General features: G+C 38.8%; 1 protein-coding gene and 1 long non-coding RNA gene across 3 annotated transcripts in view; one reads left to right on the top strand and one right to left on the bottom strand.

The window, feature by feature from the left end:
- The window catches only part of calb2a (calbindin 2a), a 23887-nt gene extending 11495 nt beyond the window's left edge, over window positions 1-12392 (top strand). The window contains exons 6-11 of the mRNA XM_014012191.1: window positions 2454-2531; window positions 4877-4932; window positions 5079-5118; window positions 5251-5304; window positions 10023-10094; window positions 11779-12392. Coding sequence (XP_013867645.1) covers window positions 2454-2531; window positions 4877-4932; window positions 5079-5118; window positions 5251-5304; window positions 10023-10094; window positions 11779-11895 — 417 coding nt within the window. The 3' untranslated portion in view covers window positions 11896-12392. The remainder of the gene's footprint in view (window positions 1-2453; window positions 2532-4876; window positions 4933-5078; window positions 5119-5250; window positions 5305-10022; window positions 10095-11778) is intronic.
- Window positions 11914-14757, bottom strand: part of LOC106520223 (uncharacterized) — an 11265-nt gene continuing 8421 nt past the window's right edge. For both annotated transcript variants that reach the window (XR_001310529.1, XR_001310528.1), the window contains exon 2: window positions 11914-12138. This is a non-coding gene — a long non-coding RNA (uncharacterized LOC106520223). The remainder of the gene's footprint in view (window positions 12139-14757) is intronic.

The raw sequence follows: 14757 nt of genomic DNA, 5'->3' as shown, positions 1-14757 counted from the left end.
ACCAAAGTTCCTGCCATATGACCAAATGTCCCACCATATCACTAAAGTTCCTGCCATATGACCAAATGTCCCCCATATGACCAAAGTTCCTGCCGTATGACCAAATGTCCCACCATATCACTAAAGTTCCTTCCGTATAACCAAATGTCCCCCATATGACCAAAGTTCCTGCCGTATGACCAAATGTCCCACCATATGACTAAAGTTCCTGCCGTATGACCAAATGTCCCACCATATGACTAAAGTTCCTGCCATATGACCAAATGTCCCACCATATGATTAAAGTTCCTGCCATATGACCAAATGTCCCCCATATGACCAAAGTTCCTGCCGTTATGACCAAATGTCCCACCATATGACCAAAGCTCCTGCCATGCAATGAAATGTCCCAACATATGAGAGAAGCACCTACCATATGACTAAAACTCCTGCCATACAACCAAATGTCCTACCATATGACCAAAGCTATTGCCATACAAACCGAAGTTCCTGCAATATGATGAAATGTACCAACATAAGACAAAAGCTCCTACCATATGACTGAAGTTCCTGCCATATGACTGAATGTCCTGCTGTACAACTGAAGCTCTTGCTGTATGACTGAATGTTCGACCGTATAATCAAACGTCCCACCATATAACCAAAGCTCCTGCCATATGGCAGAAGCTTCTGTTGTATGACTGAATGTCCCGCCATACAATCAATGCTCCTGCCATATGACCAAATGTCTCATCATACAACTAAAGCTCTTGTCATACAACCAAAACTCACACTGTACAACCAGAGCTTCTGTTGTAAAATCGAATGTCCTACCATATGACCAAAGATCCTGCCGTAAGACCAAATATCCCACCATATGACTAAAGTTCCTGCCATACGACTGAAGCTCCTGCTGTATGACTGAGTGTTCAACTCTATAATCAAACGTCCCACCATATAACCAAAGCTCCTGCCGTAAGGCAGAAGCTTCTGTTGTACGACTGAATGTCCCGCCATACAATCAATGCTCCTGCCATACGACCAAATGTCTCATCATACAACTAAAGCTCTTGCCATACAACCAAAACTCACACCGTACAACCAGAGCTTCTGTTGTACAATCGAATGTCCTACCATATGACCAAAGATCCTGCCGTATGACCAAATATCCCACCATATGACTAAAATTCCTGCCATACGACTGAAGCTCCTGCTGTATGACTGAGTGTTCAACTCTATAATCAAATGTCCCACCGTATGACCAAAGCTCCTGCCGTAAGGCAGAAGCTTCTGTTGTACGACTGAACGTCCTGCTGTACAATCAATGCTCCTGCCGTACGACCAAATGTCTCATCATACAACTGAAGCTCTTGCCATACAACCAAAACTCACAACATACTGTACAACCAGAGCTCCTGCTGTATGACAGATACTCCTGTCATGACAGAAGATCTAGCCATATGATGGAAGGTCCTGCTGTACAACAAAAGCTTGTGCTGTACAATCAAACATCCTGCCATATGACCAAAGTTCCTGCCATACMATCAAATGTCTCACCATATGACCAAAGCTCCTGTTGTACAACTAAATGTCTGTCATACAACCGAAGTTCCTGCAGTACAATCAAATGTCTCACCATATGACCAAAGCTCGTGTTGTACAACTAAATGTCTGTCATACAACCGAAGTTCCTGCAGTACAGTCAAATGTCTCACCATATGACCAAATCTCCTTCCGTATGACTAATGTCCTGCCTTATGTGAACATCCTGTTGATTGAATTCACCATAATCTGTTAAACCTAGGACTGTCGTTCCCTCCTTTAACACTTTTATTGGTTTAAAAAGATTGAGAGAAAAAGAAATTTGTTTAGGATTTTGGTGCGAAACATACAAGAGAAGTGACTAAACGCACAAAAAAAGCTAATTTAATAGTGTCCAGGCAGTGTAAACTGTTTGTCGTTGGAATTCCCCAAAGACCACAATGGTTATTTTTTCCGGTCAGATGAGAACTGGAACGCGAGAAGCGTCAAACTGCTGTTCAGCTCAACACCTCTTTGAAACGTTTAATGAAATTCCACAAAAGGACGTGGGGGAGAGAGCCACGTGTTACCGGAGTCAACATTTGCAGATTCTGCTGCTCGGCTTGTTCTGAGGATGCGATTTCTTCCAGCTGACCAGGTGCAGATGAGTTACTCAGGTGTGGCTTTTAGAGCGCTCTGGGACTCCAGACGTGTGCGTCTCACCACGTCACCGGGAGTAGACCTGGAAAAGCTGGAGTCAAGTAGCACAGAAGTGGTACAGTGGAGCAAAGATCCTCCACCTCAGATCTCACGGTTTTTGTCTTTTACGGTTTGACAGTTACAGATTTAAATCCGGTGCATGTCTTACTCTCAGCCCATCCTGCGCTGTGATAATTAAACAAGCCATCCTTTATTTTTCCTCTAACCTGCCGGTGTGTGTGCCACGTCTTCAGGGCTTTCTGTCAGACCTGCTGGAGAAGGCCAACAGACACTACGACGAGCAGAAGCTGCAGGAGTACACACAGACCATAGTAAGACCAGTTTTTGTCTCCCACTGCATGCAAACAGCATCTCTGCCTCAGAATGTCACCAAAAGTCAACCAGCTTCTTTATTTAACTTTCATTTTGTTATTTTTAATGCAAGAAAAAACAACTGTTGTCTTTCAGTGAGGTAAAAAAAGAGCTTAAACCGTTTTAAATCTGCGGAGCATCAAAGTGTCCTCCTCTCAGTCTTAAAGACAGCTTATATAAAACGTCTCTGCTGGGCTTCAGAGCTCTGCAGCGTTGGTGGCAGCAGCCCCGTGCGGCTCAGTGACCATCGTTTCCTGCAGGTCGTCTTCTCGCAGCCCAGATGCACAAACATCTGCTTCTCGGGAGCCCCGCAGCCGAGCTGACCTGATTTTCTGAAGCCTGACTCGGTGGTGTTCAGAGATAAAGCTATTGTTTTCTCCAGCGGTTGTTTCTGAAAGCTTGAATGAGCACGTTCAGATGTCAGTGCTGGGGTTTGGAGCTGACGGTTTGAGTGACAGATTGTTAAAAACATGGAGGTTTAAGGAGGCTGAATTCCAACCTGATAACTAATAAAATCGAGCTTTGTTTGATGATTATTTGGTCTCTTTTTAAGGTAAACACTGGCCCCAATCATAGTTTTACTTTGGTCAAAACTGGGTTTCATGTTAGTTTATTATACCGTACTTTATAAAAACATTGGGCTGATTTGGTTCTGTTGGCGTGCTGTGATGCTCCACATCCAGAGGAAGCAGTTGAGGTGGTCCATCTGATCTGATCTGATCAGATCTGATCTGATCATAGTTGAGATCATTTCTTCTGTGCGTTTTTCTGCTCATATCTTGTTCAGCAGTTTTTCTGCTGTTTCAACCACATTAAAACGTTCAGCTCCTTCAGGACATTCCTGCTATGACTTCTGGTGTTTCATCCGTTTATATGTTTTTAGCTATATCACTTTTTCGGCCACAAATTTCCAATGAAAATGAATGGAGCCTTTTTCAGCATCTTCAAAACACTTCAAAATGTTTATAAATCTTTACTGCTCTTTGCAGATTTTGCTCTGGTTCAGCTCTGTTTTACTTTCCTTGTGCAAATTTTAGCTTCTTTTTTTCATTTTGCTAATTTTATCCTTTTCTGCCATTTCAGCTAAAATTCTACTCTTTCTCCTATTCTTCTGATAATTTATTTTTTGTGCTTTTTTCAGTTTCTTTTTGCTAACTGGAGCTTTTTATGCATCTTTCAGTTGCTTTCTGTTAATTTCAGCTGTTGTTAGCTAAAATTGTTTGTTTTAATCTAAATTCACATTTTGGTGGCCAATTTAGCTTCTTTTTGCAAAGGTGCTCTTTTTACTTTTTTGTGCTATTTAACACTAAAGTTCAGTTTTACCTGTTTTACTGCACATTTTGGCTGTTTTACAACAATTTGTCACTTTTTTGTACTTTTATTCTTTTTTAGCTAATTTGACATTTTTACGCCACTATGACATTCTGTGAACTACACTCAACTTGTTTCTGCCATCTTTAGCTTGTTTTTTTCTGATAACTTTAGCTTTTTTCTATTATTTCAGCTATATTTTGACTCATTTCTGGTATTTTTTTGCTAATTTCTACTTTTTGTTCTTCTTTCTGCTACTTACTACTAATTTAATCTTTATGTACTTGTTTCAGTTGCATTAAGCCAATTCCTTTCTGCAACCACTGTTTAGCTGTTTGTTGCTAAATTCAGCTATTGTGCTTTTTTTCTGCATAGTTAAACTTTTTAATTCTTCTTTCATCTTCTCAAATTGAACTTGCATTAACTGTTTTGCTATTAAACATATTCAGCTCCATTTCAGCAGCTTTCAGCTGAAGTTTTCAGCGCAGCATTGACACTAGCATCTTCGCAGGAAATGCAGTTTCTCTAGTTCTATAAATCCCAGTTATCTGGCTTATCATTTTAAAACGTCTCCTGGTCCAGCTGGGACGTTCGGCTGAAAACCAGCTGGTGGGTCGTTTAAATTAAACACACAGTGGAGCCAGTTTAACGGCTCCATATAACACAGTAATAAATGTGTTTTTCCATTTCCTGTAACGGATTTGAAAACGCTGATGAATTAACTTTGAGCAATAAAACGTTGGTTTGTTTGGCCTGAAGTGATAAAACTGCAGAAGCTGAAAAGCTAAAGCGAAGTGAGGTTTTATAGGAGGATATGATTTTTAATAATTTCATGTAAGATCTTCCTAAAAGCACAGGTTAACTTAAAAAAATGAAATCCTAGAAGTTTAGAAGTGGCTTAAATATTCTGGATTTATCACTGAACATCCTGAAGATACAGTTTGTTTTGCCGACATCTTGAACTCTATTTCGTCTCCTCTCCTCTCTGTTGTAGCTGAAAATGTTTGATCTGAACGGCGACGGGAAGCTGGGCCTCTCGGAGATGGCGAGGTAACGTGCACTTTCCCTTTCTTCCGCGGCTCGTAATAATAATAGATGCAGAAACGCTTCCTCGCTCCTAATGTTCGTTCATTGTCTGCAGATTTGAATAATTTAGCAGCTCGTGGGTCGACTAATGAAGTACTTTGCTTCCACAGGCTTCTTCCTGTTCAGGAGAATTTCCTTCTCAAGTTCCAGGTAGGAAACGAAAACCAAATGTGCAGAATTTTCCACTTTCAGATGCACTTCTTTTTGTTTTGGTGGATCAGTTCAACACTGTCTGTTGGTTTAAAGTCAATAATTAAATATTTGATTTCTTTGTTTTTGCAGGGTGTCAAGCTGACCTCTGAGCAGTTCAAGTCCATCTTCAACTACTACGACAAGGTAGGAGAGATTCAATTTAAAGTGGTCGTAAAAATATATTTAACAGCTTTTTTATTGACGATTTACTCCTCCTGAATGTTTGCTTGTATAAAGTTTACAATAATCCTTGTTTTATTGGAGTAAAGGACAAATAATCTCTGCAGGGAAATGATGTGAGGAGATGAAGTGGCTCCATGTTTGTTTTGGAGCTGCTTTCGTTAAAATAATAAGGATTATGAAAATGTTTTGTTCGGGCGCTCCTGGTTCTGTAGGGAAATGAGTTCACCTGGGTGCACCTGTCCCCTTTGTAAACAGCTCAGTGTGGCTGAGAAGTGCTTTGTCTAATGGTCGTATTAAATCTGCTGGGACTAATGTGTGGAGAGGAGGGACGTGAAGCAACACTCAGGTGAACCTGTTAAATCATTTTTACTGTCTGGGCTGAGCCCGAGGGCTGCCCCACCGTCCACGACGCCGTGAGAAGAAGGCTGACTCAGTGTTCTGAGGAGATAAATAATTCAGTTTGATGTGACACAGCAGCCACGCTGGAGTTGTTGGAGATGCTTTTCATATTTCCCTGCAGGTGTGGTGTGGATTTATTTCACACCTTCTGATGCTGATTCAGCAGCTGGGAGGCAACAGAGTCATCAAAGCTTCGAATTCAACAAAAACGAGTCATACAAGACTGAATAAACTTTTGTTTGCTTATCTTACTCTATGTTTATTCCTGATTCACTTCTTGATGTTATTCTTTAAGCATAAACTTAAAAAAAGATGATTTTTTAACACAAAAGCAGGGGCGGAGCCAGAGGGGTGGCCAGGGTGGCACCTGATTGGCCACCCCCAGGTGCCACCCCCAAATAATTGACAAGTGGGGTGGCAATAAAAGATGGTCCGTTAGAGCAAAAACAGTAAATATCTGTCTTGTAGCTGTGATATCTTGTGTAGAAAAGAAAAACTTTTCTAAACCACTGAAACAATTACAGGAGAGCTGAAATGTAGCTATCCAATTAGCATTAGCCATTAGCCTGAAATTGAGATTAGCTTTCAGAATATCACAGACATTGCTCTTGGTTACCACCATGACAAAATTCAGCTCAATATTTATAAAAATTGACTGAGTTATAACCATTTAATATTAGCATTAGCCCTTAGTTTGTAATAGTAAAATTAAATAGCCGAATTATAGCTTTTGAAGTTAGCTGAGATGGCCAGCTTGAATTTTTTATAAGCATTTAGAATTGGTATAGACTGTTTTCGGCTGCTACCACACCAATTTTTGGTTTTGTTTGTCTAAAAAGCTATATTATAGCTTTTAGTAAAAATTAGCATTAGCAGTTGGAAATTGTAACTAGCATTCAGCATGTGTTTTAGAACATTCTTAGCTACTATCACACAAAATTTTAGCTCAATACATGTTAACACAGCTGAATTACAGCAATTTGAAATTGGCCGTGGCAGCCATCTTGATTTTTCAAATACAGGGTATTTTTTAAATTTAAACGTACCCCCCTAAATAGCACCATGCCCACCCCGTGCAACCTTTTGCCAAAAGCTTTAGCTCCGTTCCTGCAAGAAAGCCGTAATTTTTTTGTTTGTTTTTTAGCTTTTTTGCCCGAATCTTTGTGTGTTTTTGTTTAAAGCCAAAACATCCCGTGAACAACTCGTCCAAGTTCAATAAAACTGGCAGAACTGAATCGTCGGACACATGTCTTCAATCGATTTGGAGTTAACCAAATTTAGCCAACACACCAGTTATGAGTTGTAACTTATAAGGCTGTTAATTTCACAGCTACTGGGGTAAAAATGAGATTTTAGAGCCCACCTCTGATGGTGGCTGAGGTGTTGAGAGGACGAAGTCTCGCTGGTCAGCTGAACGCTAACGTGGCTCAAAGCTTCAAACCCTGCAAAGAGGAGAAATGATCTGAAATCCAAAGAGTCTCTCGGCCTCAACAGACTGGTGCTTAACGTGACGACACGCTCCTATATCTCCGCAGAGTGCCTGGTCTTTCATCCTTAAAGGGAAAATAAATAGAATTCACATTTTATTCTCCCGATCTGGGACTCTTCAATCTGGCTGCGTTGACATCAAAGAGCATCTTCTGAAATTAAAAAAGAAACGAGTGGGACTGGCACGACTCGCAGCTCTGAAGTCATCTTGAGACGGAGCCCAGATGAACAGATCGTGGACTTACGCCATGAGCTGAAGGCAAATTTCCAGTAACTCGGATTTATCTGCTGGCCTGAAACTCTATAAACAATCCTGACATAACTCAATAATTAGCTAAGAGGCTATAAACAGATTCACAGCTTCACTTATTGTGAATGAAGCATCTTTTTTTAATATTTCTGGCCCGTGCATTCATGATTGCTGTGATAAAACCCTGAATAGCAGCAGATAAAAACAAACTCTGAGCACTCAGAATCGACTCTACAGATCAATAAAACTCTGCCTCATTATCATCGTCCTATTCATCAACAGCACTGTTGCAGCAAAGCAAACATATTTCCAAATGGAAACCTGAAAAGGGCCCTTTTGTACATTGTGATAAGGAATAAGGAAGTGATTGTCACAATAAAACTGAAAAAGATGTGAGAGCTTTTAAACAGTGACTAATAACACACATAAACAGCCTTATTGGTGCCAGAAAATCCTCATTTCCTCAGTTTAAATGATTTTTTTGGCCGTTCCAATCCACCCAAAGAGCATTCTTAAGTGTAAGTATCTAAAGGATTTTTCACCAAGGGAGTCTGTTGTTAAAGAACTTAAAACTTTCTTTCAAATCCTCCCAGAATGCAGAGAGAAACTAAAATCCAACAGACTTCAGTTGGATTTTAGTTCAGAAAATGCTTATCTAATCTACAAGTGAAGGTTTTTTTGTGTGTGATCATCAAAGTCTTGGTTTGTTTGAGGCTTACTTTTTAGTCTGCCTCTCTTTAGGGTGTTATCAGGGAGTGACAGACACTGGTTACCATGGTGGCCATAATGAGCAGCTCTATAACTTTATCTGATCTTGGTTCTCTGATACAGTTACCTTTTGTTCTTACTGTTTGATAATTTGTGATAAATGTTAAATTTAAATATTAAATCCTAAATCTTAATGTGTAAATCTAAACTTAAAAGTTAAATCTTAAATGTTGCAACTAAATGATAAAACTTAAGTATTTCAGAATGGAATGCAGCTTTGCCGTCGGCGCATGGCTTTTTTGCTTTTGTTACAATGTCGTCATCCTGTGACAAAAGCAAAGCTGCTAACACTGATAATGCAGCTGAAGATGGCATTTAAATTTTTAATTCAGAAAGTGTTTGTTGAAAATTTGATGGATGGTACCTGTGATCTTGCAGTTTGAAGTGCAGCTCGAACACCAGGCCCAACGTCAAGTTTGATGTTTTGTAGGAAAGTGTTAGCAGCATTAGCAGCGTTAGCAGCATAACTAGCATTAACAACATTAGCAGAGTTAGCAGCATTAGCAGATTTAGCAGAGTTAATGACATTTAGGAGTTAGCGGTATTAGCAAAGTTAGCAGCATTAGCAGAATTAGCAGCATTAACAGTTGGCAGCATTACCAGAATTAGCAGAGTTAACAGCATTTGCAGCATTAACAGAGTTAATAGCATTAGCAGCATTAGCAGTTACCAGCATTAGCAGAGTTAGCAGCATAAGCAGAGTTGATAGCATTAGCAGAATAAGCAGCATTAGTTGTTAGCATTACCAGAATTAGCAGAGTTAACAGCATTTAGCAGAGTTAGCAGCATTAGCATAGTTAGCAGAGTTAATAGCATTTATCAGTTAGCAACTTGCAGTGTTAGCGTTAGCAACATTAACATAGTTAATAGCATTAGTAGCAATAGCAGCATTAGCAGAGTTAGCAGCACAGTTCTTGCCCGATCTGTCCCAAAAGCATGATCTGTCCTGATGTCAGCTCATTTGTTCATGTGCCTAAAAAAATACAGTACTTCCAGATTACCGAACAATTTGCTCAATTTATTTAGAAAAAATACTGGAAATAATTATTTCTATCCTTAATTGTAAAGGTGTGCTAAATTATATCCTGTAAACAGTTTTAATACAACAATTATTTAAAGTATTTAATATATCACTTGCTATAAATGGATCTATTTCTCTAGACAATGTTATAATTCCCTTAATGAACAATAACTGCCATACTTTATTTGAAAATATATATAATTCAGTAGAAAATGGTTTATTGGATGCATTTATGCTAACAAGGATTTGTGACGACGTCTGTTTTTTTTCTGGACTTAAAATCCACATCTGTTGTAAACATTCCCTATTCTAGGAAACATTTCAGGCGATGAAATACTGAAAACAAATTCATTCTGTCGTCAAGCAGCCTAGCGAAATGCTACATGCTAAAAAAACACGAACGGACGGTAAGGATCAGGCAGTGACAAGCATTAGCAGCGTTAGCAGCACTAATTTTGTCACAGGATGATGACATCACAAAAAATGCACCAGCGCAAAGGATGCATTACGTTCTAAAATACTTGTATTTAAGTTTTAGCATTTAGCCACAGCATTTATGCTTTAAAATGCAGTTTTAACATTTAAGATTTAACATTTAGTAAAAAATTAACATGTAAGAACAGTGAAATGTTTTTGTGACATTTTCTAACTTTTTATTTTACACTTGGCTCCCCACACAGTCGATCTTTCAAGCCTTCTTGTGAATTCAGAAGTGAAAATAATACTTCTGGTGTTTGTTTTGACTCATTCCAGGATGGGAACGGCTACATCGATGAGCAGGAGCTGGAGGCTCTGCTACGAGACCTCTACCAGACCAACAAGAAGGTGAGAGCCGGATCGGATGTCTGACATGGCTCTAAATGTATCACCGCCTGTGCACCCTGCAGGTTCAAACATTAGTTTAGACTTCTGGCCCTTAATTCAGTTTGTCCGCCATCATTCCTGCCCCTAACATACTTAAAGCTATTTTAATTGCAGTGCTCCGCAACATGTGCCTGGATTTCCGAACATGCCGCGTGTTTTTTTTCTGCGATGTTCAGTCCTGCAGAAGCTCAAAAGCTTTACTGATACCAGCAACAAATCCAAGCTCATTAGCTGTTTATCATCTCCGTCCAAAGAGCCAAACACGAGTCGATGCTGTGCAGAAAACAACACAAGGAGGATAACGTCAGGATTATAATCCACATTTTTTAAATTCTGGTCCAGGTGACCATTAAAAAAAATCACTAAAAAATGATTTATTAGGGAACTATAATCCCATACACTTGAGCTTATTAAACGGTGCATTTAAAGTGACTGTAATACAATTTTTTAAAATAAATATAAAGGCATTTTTGGGGAAAAAAAAAACATTATTAACATATTGCAAAAATAGTTTCTCACTGCTGAGATGGATTAGTTGTTAAGATATTTGCATGTGAAGGAACAGGAAGTGATGTCAAAAGGAAATGTCTGCAAGGAACAAAGCACTGATAGGTTGTGTCCAAAACGACAAGCCAGGTCCTCCGGAGGACCCAGACTACCCGGTCGCGGCGGGCCGGGTCCTTCGTAGACCGGAAAAAAAGAGGCTGTGAATTTGGACGGTCTAGCCTCCCCTCTTTACCCCGGCGTACGTCACGTCACCTAGCAACTGTGACGACGCTAAACAAACAAACTTAAATCAAAATTAGAAAATTATCAATATATTAGCATTATTAATATCACAAAACTATAAAATTAACTTAAAGGTATCATTTGAAGAACTAATTGACCCGCTGTAGGTTCATGTTTATTTTACGTTTTTTATGACAAAAATAATATTTAAAAACATGTCCATACAAACGATAAAAGTATTAGAATTACAACCGCTAAATTTTTTTAATTTTTATATCACCATATTTTTATTTCAAACATATTGTTTTCTCTCGCTTCGTCCGCCATTACTAGCATAAAAAAATCTCCGGTCGGGCTGCAATGCATTATGGGATATGCTGGGCCGGGAAGGATCCATCAGACCTGTCCTTCGATTCAGGCCAAAGGAAGGTCGTATTTGTCGACCGCATCGGAGGAGTCTTCGGTTTTGGACGTCCTTCGTCGCGGCGCTGTGACGTATGCAGCCGACAAATTCGGCCTTTGGAGGACCCGGCCTGCTGTTTTGGACACAGCCATAAAATAGCCAACAACACAGACTGTAGAGAAGAATCTGATGTTTCTTTACAATATTTTGAGTCACTATCAGAGATGAAGACGAGTCAGAGTTTAAACATTGTTTCAACAAACAAAAATTGCAGAGGTCTTTTTCTTAAAGAGTTCCCCTTTGATGTCACTTCCTGTTTCACTTTGGCTGAGCCAAGTTCAAAAGAAAATATGCCAGTTATGTGTCAAAATGGGTAAAATCACATGTTTTATGCAAGGTTTCTTATATAAAAATGTATTTTCTTTGACTTTTTGTATTTGATGGATAGGCATGTCACAGGCACTTTAAAACTAGTTTCCTCCCTCCTAACAGTCGTGTTTTTGTTGGTTTCAGGAGCTGGATGTGAATAGTCTGATGGGCTACAAGGAGAGCATCATGAGTCTGTCCGACGGCGGGAAGCTGTACCGCGGAGAGCTGGAGATCGTCCTCTGCAGAGAGCCCATTGTCTGACTTTCCTCCCTCACCATCTTTGTTTTCTCTGCCTGCCTCTCTCTCTCTCTCTCTCTCTATCTCTCTCTCCTCTGAGACCCCACCCATCTCCACCTGAGTGGCAACACATACCAGGTGCATGCGCCGGTCACCTCCCAGTTAAGACGGAACGATGAGTCAGCACACGGCAGTCCCCCCTCTTCTTTCACGCCACTAATTTGTGAAACGTGACCTCTTCTGACCTCGTCCCTCCCCGTGCGGAGCCTGAAACACAAAACATAAAATAATTTTTTTTAAATTCTGTAACCCAATTATAATCCCCGACCCTAACCCCTCGTGGTCATGGTGAATCAGCGACCCTGCAGACAGACGTGTTGACTTTAACTTCCTCCTTCAAACATCTTGTTCCAGTTCAACTCTGGTCTTCCATGGTACGAGTTTCAATTTCATTGTTTGTTTTTTGGCTGAAACTGTCAACAGGAAACATTAATAAAGTATCTTAAGATAAAAACATCTCACCTGTTGCACTGATGTGATTTTGTTTGAGGTGGCTTTCATTAATGATACAGAGCAAACAAGAATAAGAAATAAATGTTGCACTAAACTAAAATTAAAACAAAGACAAGGAGGAAAACACTTCCCTGTGTCTTTATTTTAAATTAAACTTTAAGCTAAACTGAGGCAGCAGCAGCACAGTAGATCTGCACATGGATCCTGCTACTTCCTGTCTGTTGACCAATAGCAGAGGAGCTGACCCAAGGAGCTCCGCCCACCCTATTTGCATAACGAGGCAGAAATGCTTAAGGTAAAGTAAAAACAGGAGACAGAGAAATGTAAAAACAAATGAAATAAAAATACTCACTCAAAACTAATTCAAGAGACACAAATGCATGTACAAGTAAAATATATATATATATATATATTTAAAAACAGTAAAATGTAAATTATGTTCTAAATTATATAATTTGTTAGAATTAAGCTGGAAAAATAAATATGAATGTCAATCAAATTATAAAACATGGGGTAAATTTATCATTTTGTATGTTTTTATTTATTTATTGGACCATTCATATATTTCCGCTTTTATTTCTAATTATGACCGTTTCGGTCCTCCATACTCACTGGGCTGCAAAACTGCAAACTTTTACTATCGCACTGAGTTGGTGCTAAAAACAGAAAAATGTATTTGTTTGTAAATACAAACAGATTTGCACCATTAATATTCATTCAGAACTGTTTCTTTTTCATTTGGTTTGATTGACAGCTAAAAAAATGTGTCTCAAGCTTCAGGTAGAATCTTGATTTTGGAGACAAGTTCAAAAACATGGCTTCAGTCGTGGCCGTGCACATTATTCATTCACCGGCCCATCATTTCTAATTTAATCTGCTGGATTTGAAGATTCAGACCAGTTTTGATCTTTTTTCTTTTTGATTTTGGCCTGAATCTGTTTTCTGTTAGTAGAAAACTTTCGAGACGATTCTGTCATTATTTTGAACATTTTAAACATGTTTAAAGTTCAAGCGACACGAGAGAAAAAACAACAACTTTGAATGTAATAAAACAGCCCACAGAGAAACTACAGCAATTACATTAAAAAAATTTAATTCAAGAGGTTTAGGAGACTTTTTTTTTTTTTACAAACATCATTATTAATTTGTCTCCAACAGTCCAGAGAGCTGGAATCAGGACAAAATGATGATTGTTAATTTGCAGATCATGTTTACATTTTATAACTTAAAGCTACAAAAGATAAAAAGCTCTCTGTCTTGGTTTTATCCTCTTTAAATTTACTGTCTTTAAAGCAACATTTTGTATCAGAAATCAGAAAAGGTTTTTGGTTTAAATGAAACAAAACTTGATAAATACAAATAGCTTTCTTTTAAAGCTGCTAATGCAACATGTAAAGAAGTTAAAGTTGTAATTCACAGGGGCGGAGCCAGAGGGGTGATTGGCCCCCCAGGTGCCACCTCCAAATGGGGGTGGGTATTGCATTTGACAATAAAAGATGGTCAGTTAGAACTAAAACAAAATAAATATCTGTTATTTAGCTGTAATAACTAATGTAGAGGAAACCTGTCAGTGTGTGAAGAAAAAAAAACTTTTTAATACGGAATTATTTTAAAAGCAACAATTCTATTTCATCTCAGTATGTATAAAAATTAGCTGAATTGTAACCATTTGAATTTAGCTTTGGTGGACATCTTGGATCGTTTTAATTGATTTATCGCTCTCAGCTAACACCACACTGAATTTCAGTGTGGTATCTCTAAAAGGTTATATTAAAATTTGGAGGTTGCTCATGGCCACCACCAGAGCCAGCTCTTGGCATGGGGCAAGAGGTTATTTCATAGGTTGATTTCTTTTCAACTTTCATCATCTGCAATACAAATGTTTTCCTCTTATTTGACTGATAGATGGAAGCTCTGTGTCCGGGTCTCTGCCCCGTTCCGTGGGAGTTCCGCAGGGTAGCCTACTGGGCCCATTGCTTTTCCTATTATACATAAATGACCTTCCAAAAATAATGAAGTATTCAAATATTTTAATTTATGCTGATGACACTGTTCTTTTTTTGTCTGATTTCAATATTGAATCTATTAATAGTCAGTTACAAGCAGATCTTCAGACATTTCATGGTTGGCTTCAAGATAATCTTTTGTCAATTAATGTTAAAAAACTGTGTGCATGTATTTTTCCTCACCCAGGGGACATTTCAATATAACAAATCAACTCACTTTTTCAAACAAACCCCTTGACATTGTCACTACCTACAAATATCTTGAAATTACTTTAGATTCTCATTTGACTTATCGTGATCCTGTACAAGTCTTTAAGTTGAAACAGAAATTATATGTTTATTCAAAAATTAGATCCAATCTGACATC

The sequence above is a fragment of the Austrofundulus limnaeus genome, unplaced genomic scaffold, assembly GCF_001266775.1.
Source record: "Austrofundulus limnaeus strain Quisiro unplaced genomic scaffold, Austrofundulus_limnaeus-1.0 Scaffold89, whole genome shotgun sequence".
In the NCBI taxonomy this organism is placed as follows: Eukaryota; Metazoa; Chordata; class Actinopteri; order Cyprinodontiformes; family Rivulidae; genus Austrofundulus; species Austrofundulus limnaeus.
The sequence above is the reverse complement of the archived record's forward strand: the minus strand, read 5'-3'. Positions and strand labels throughout refer to the sequence as shown.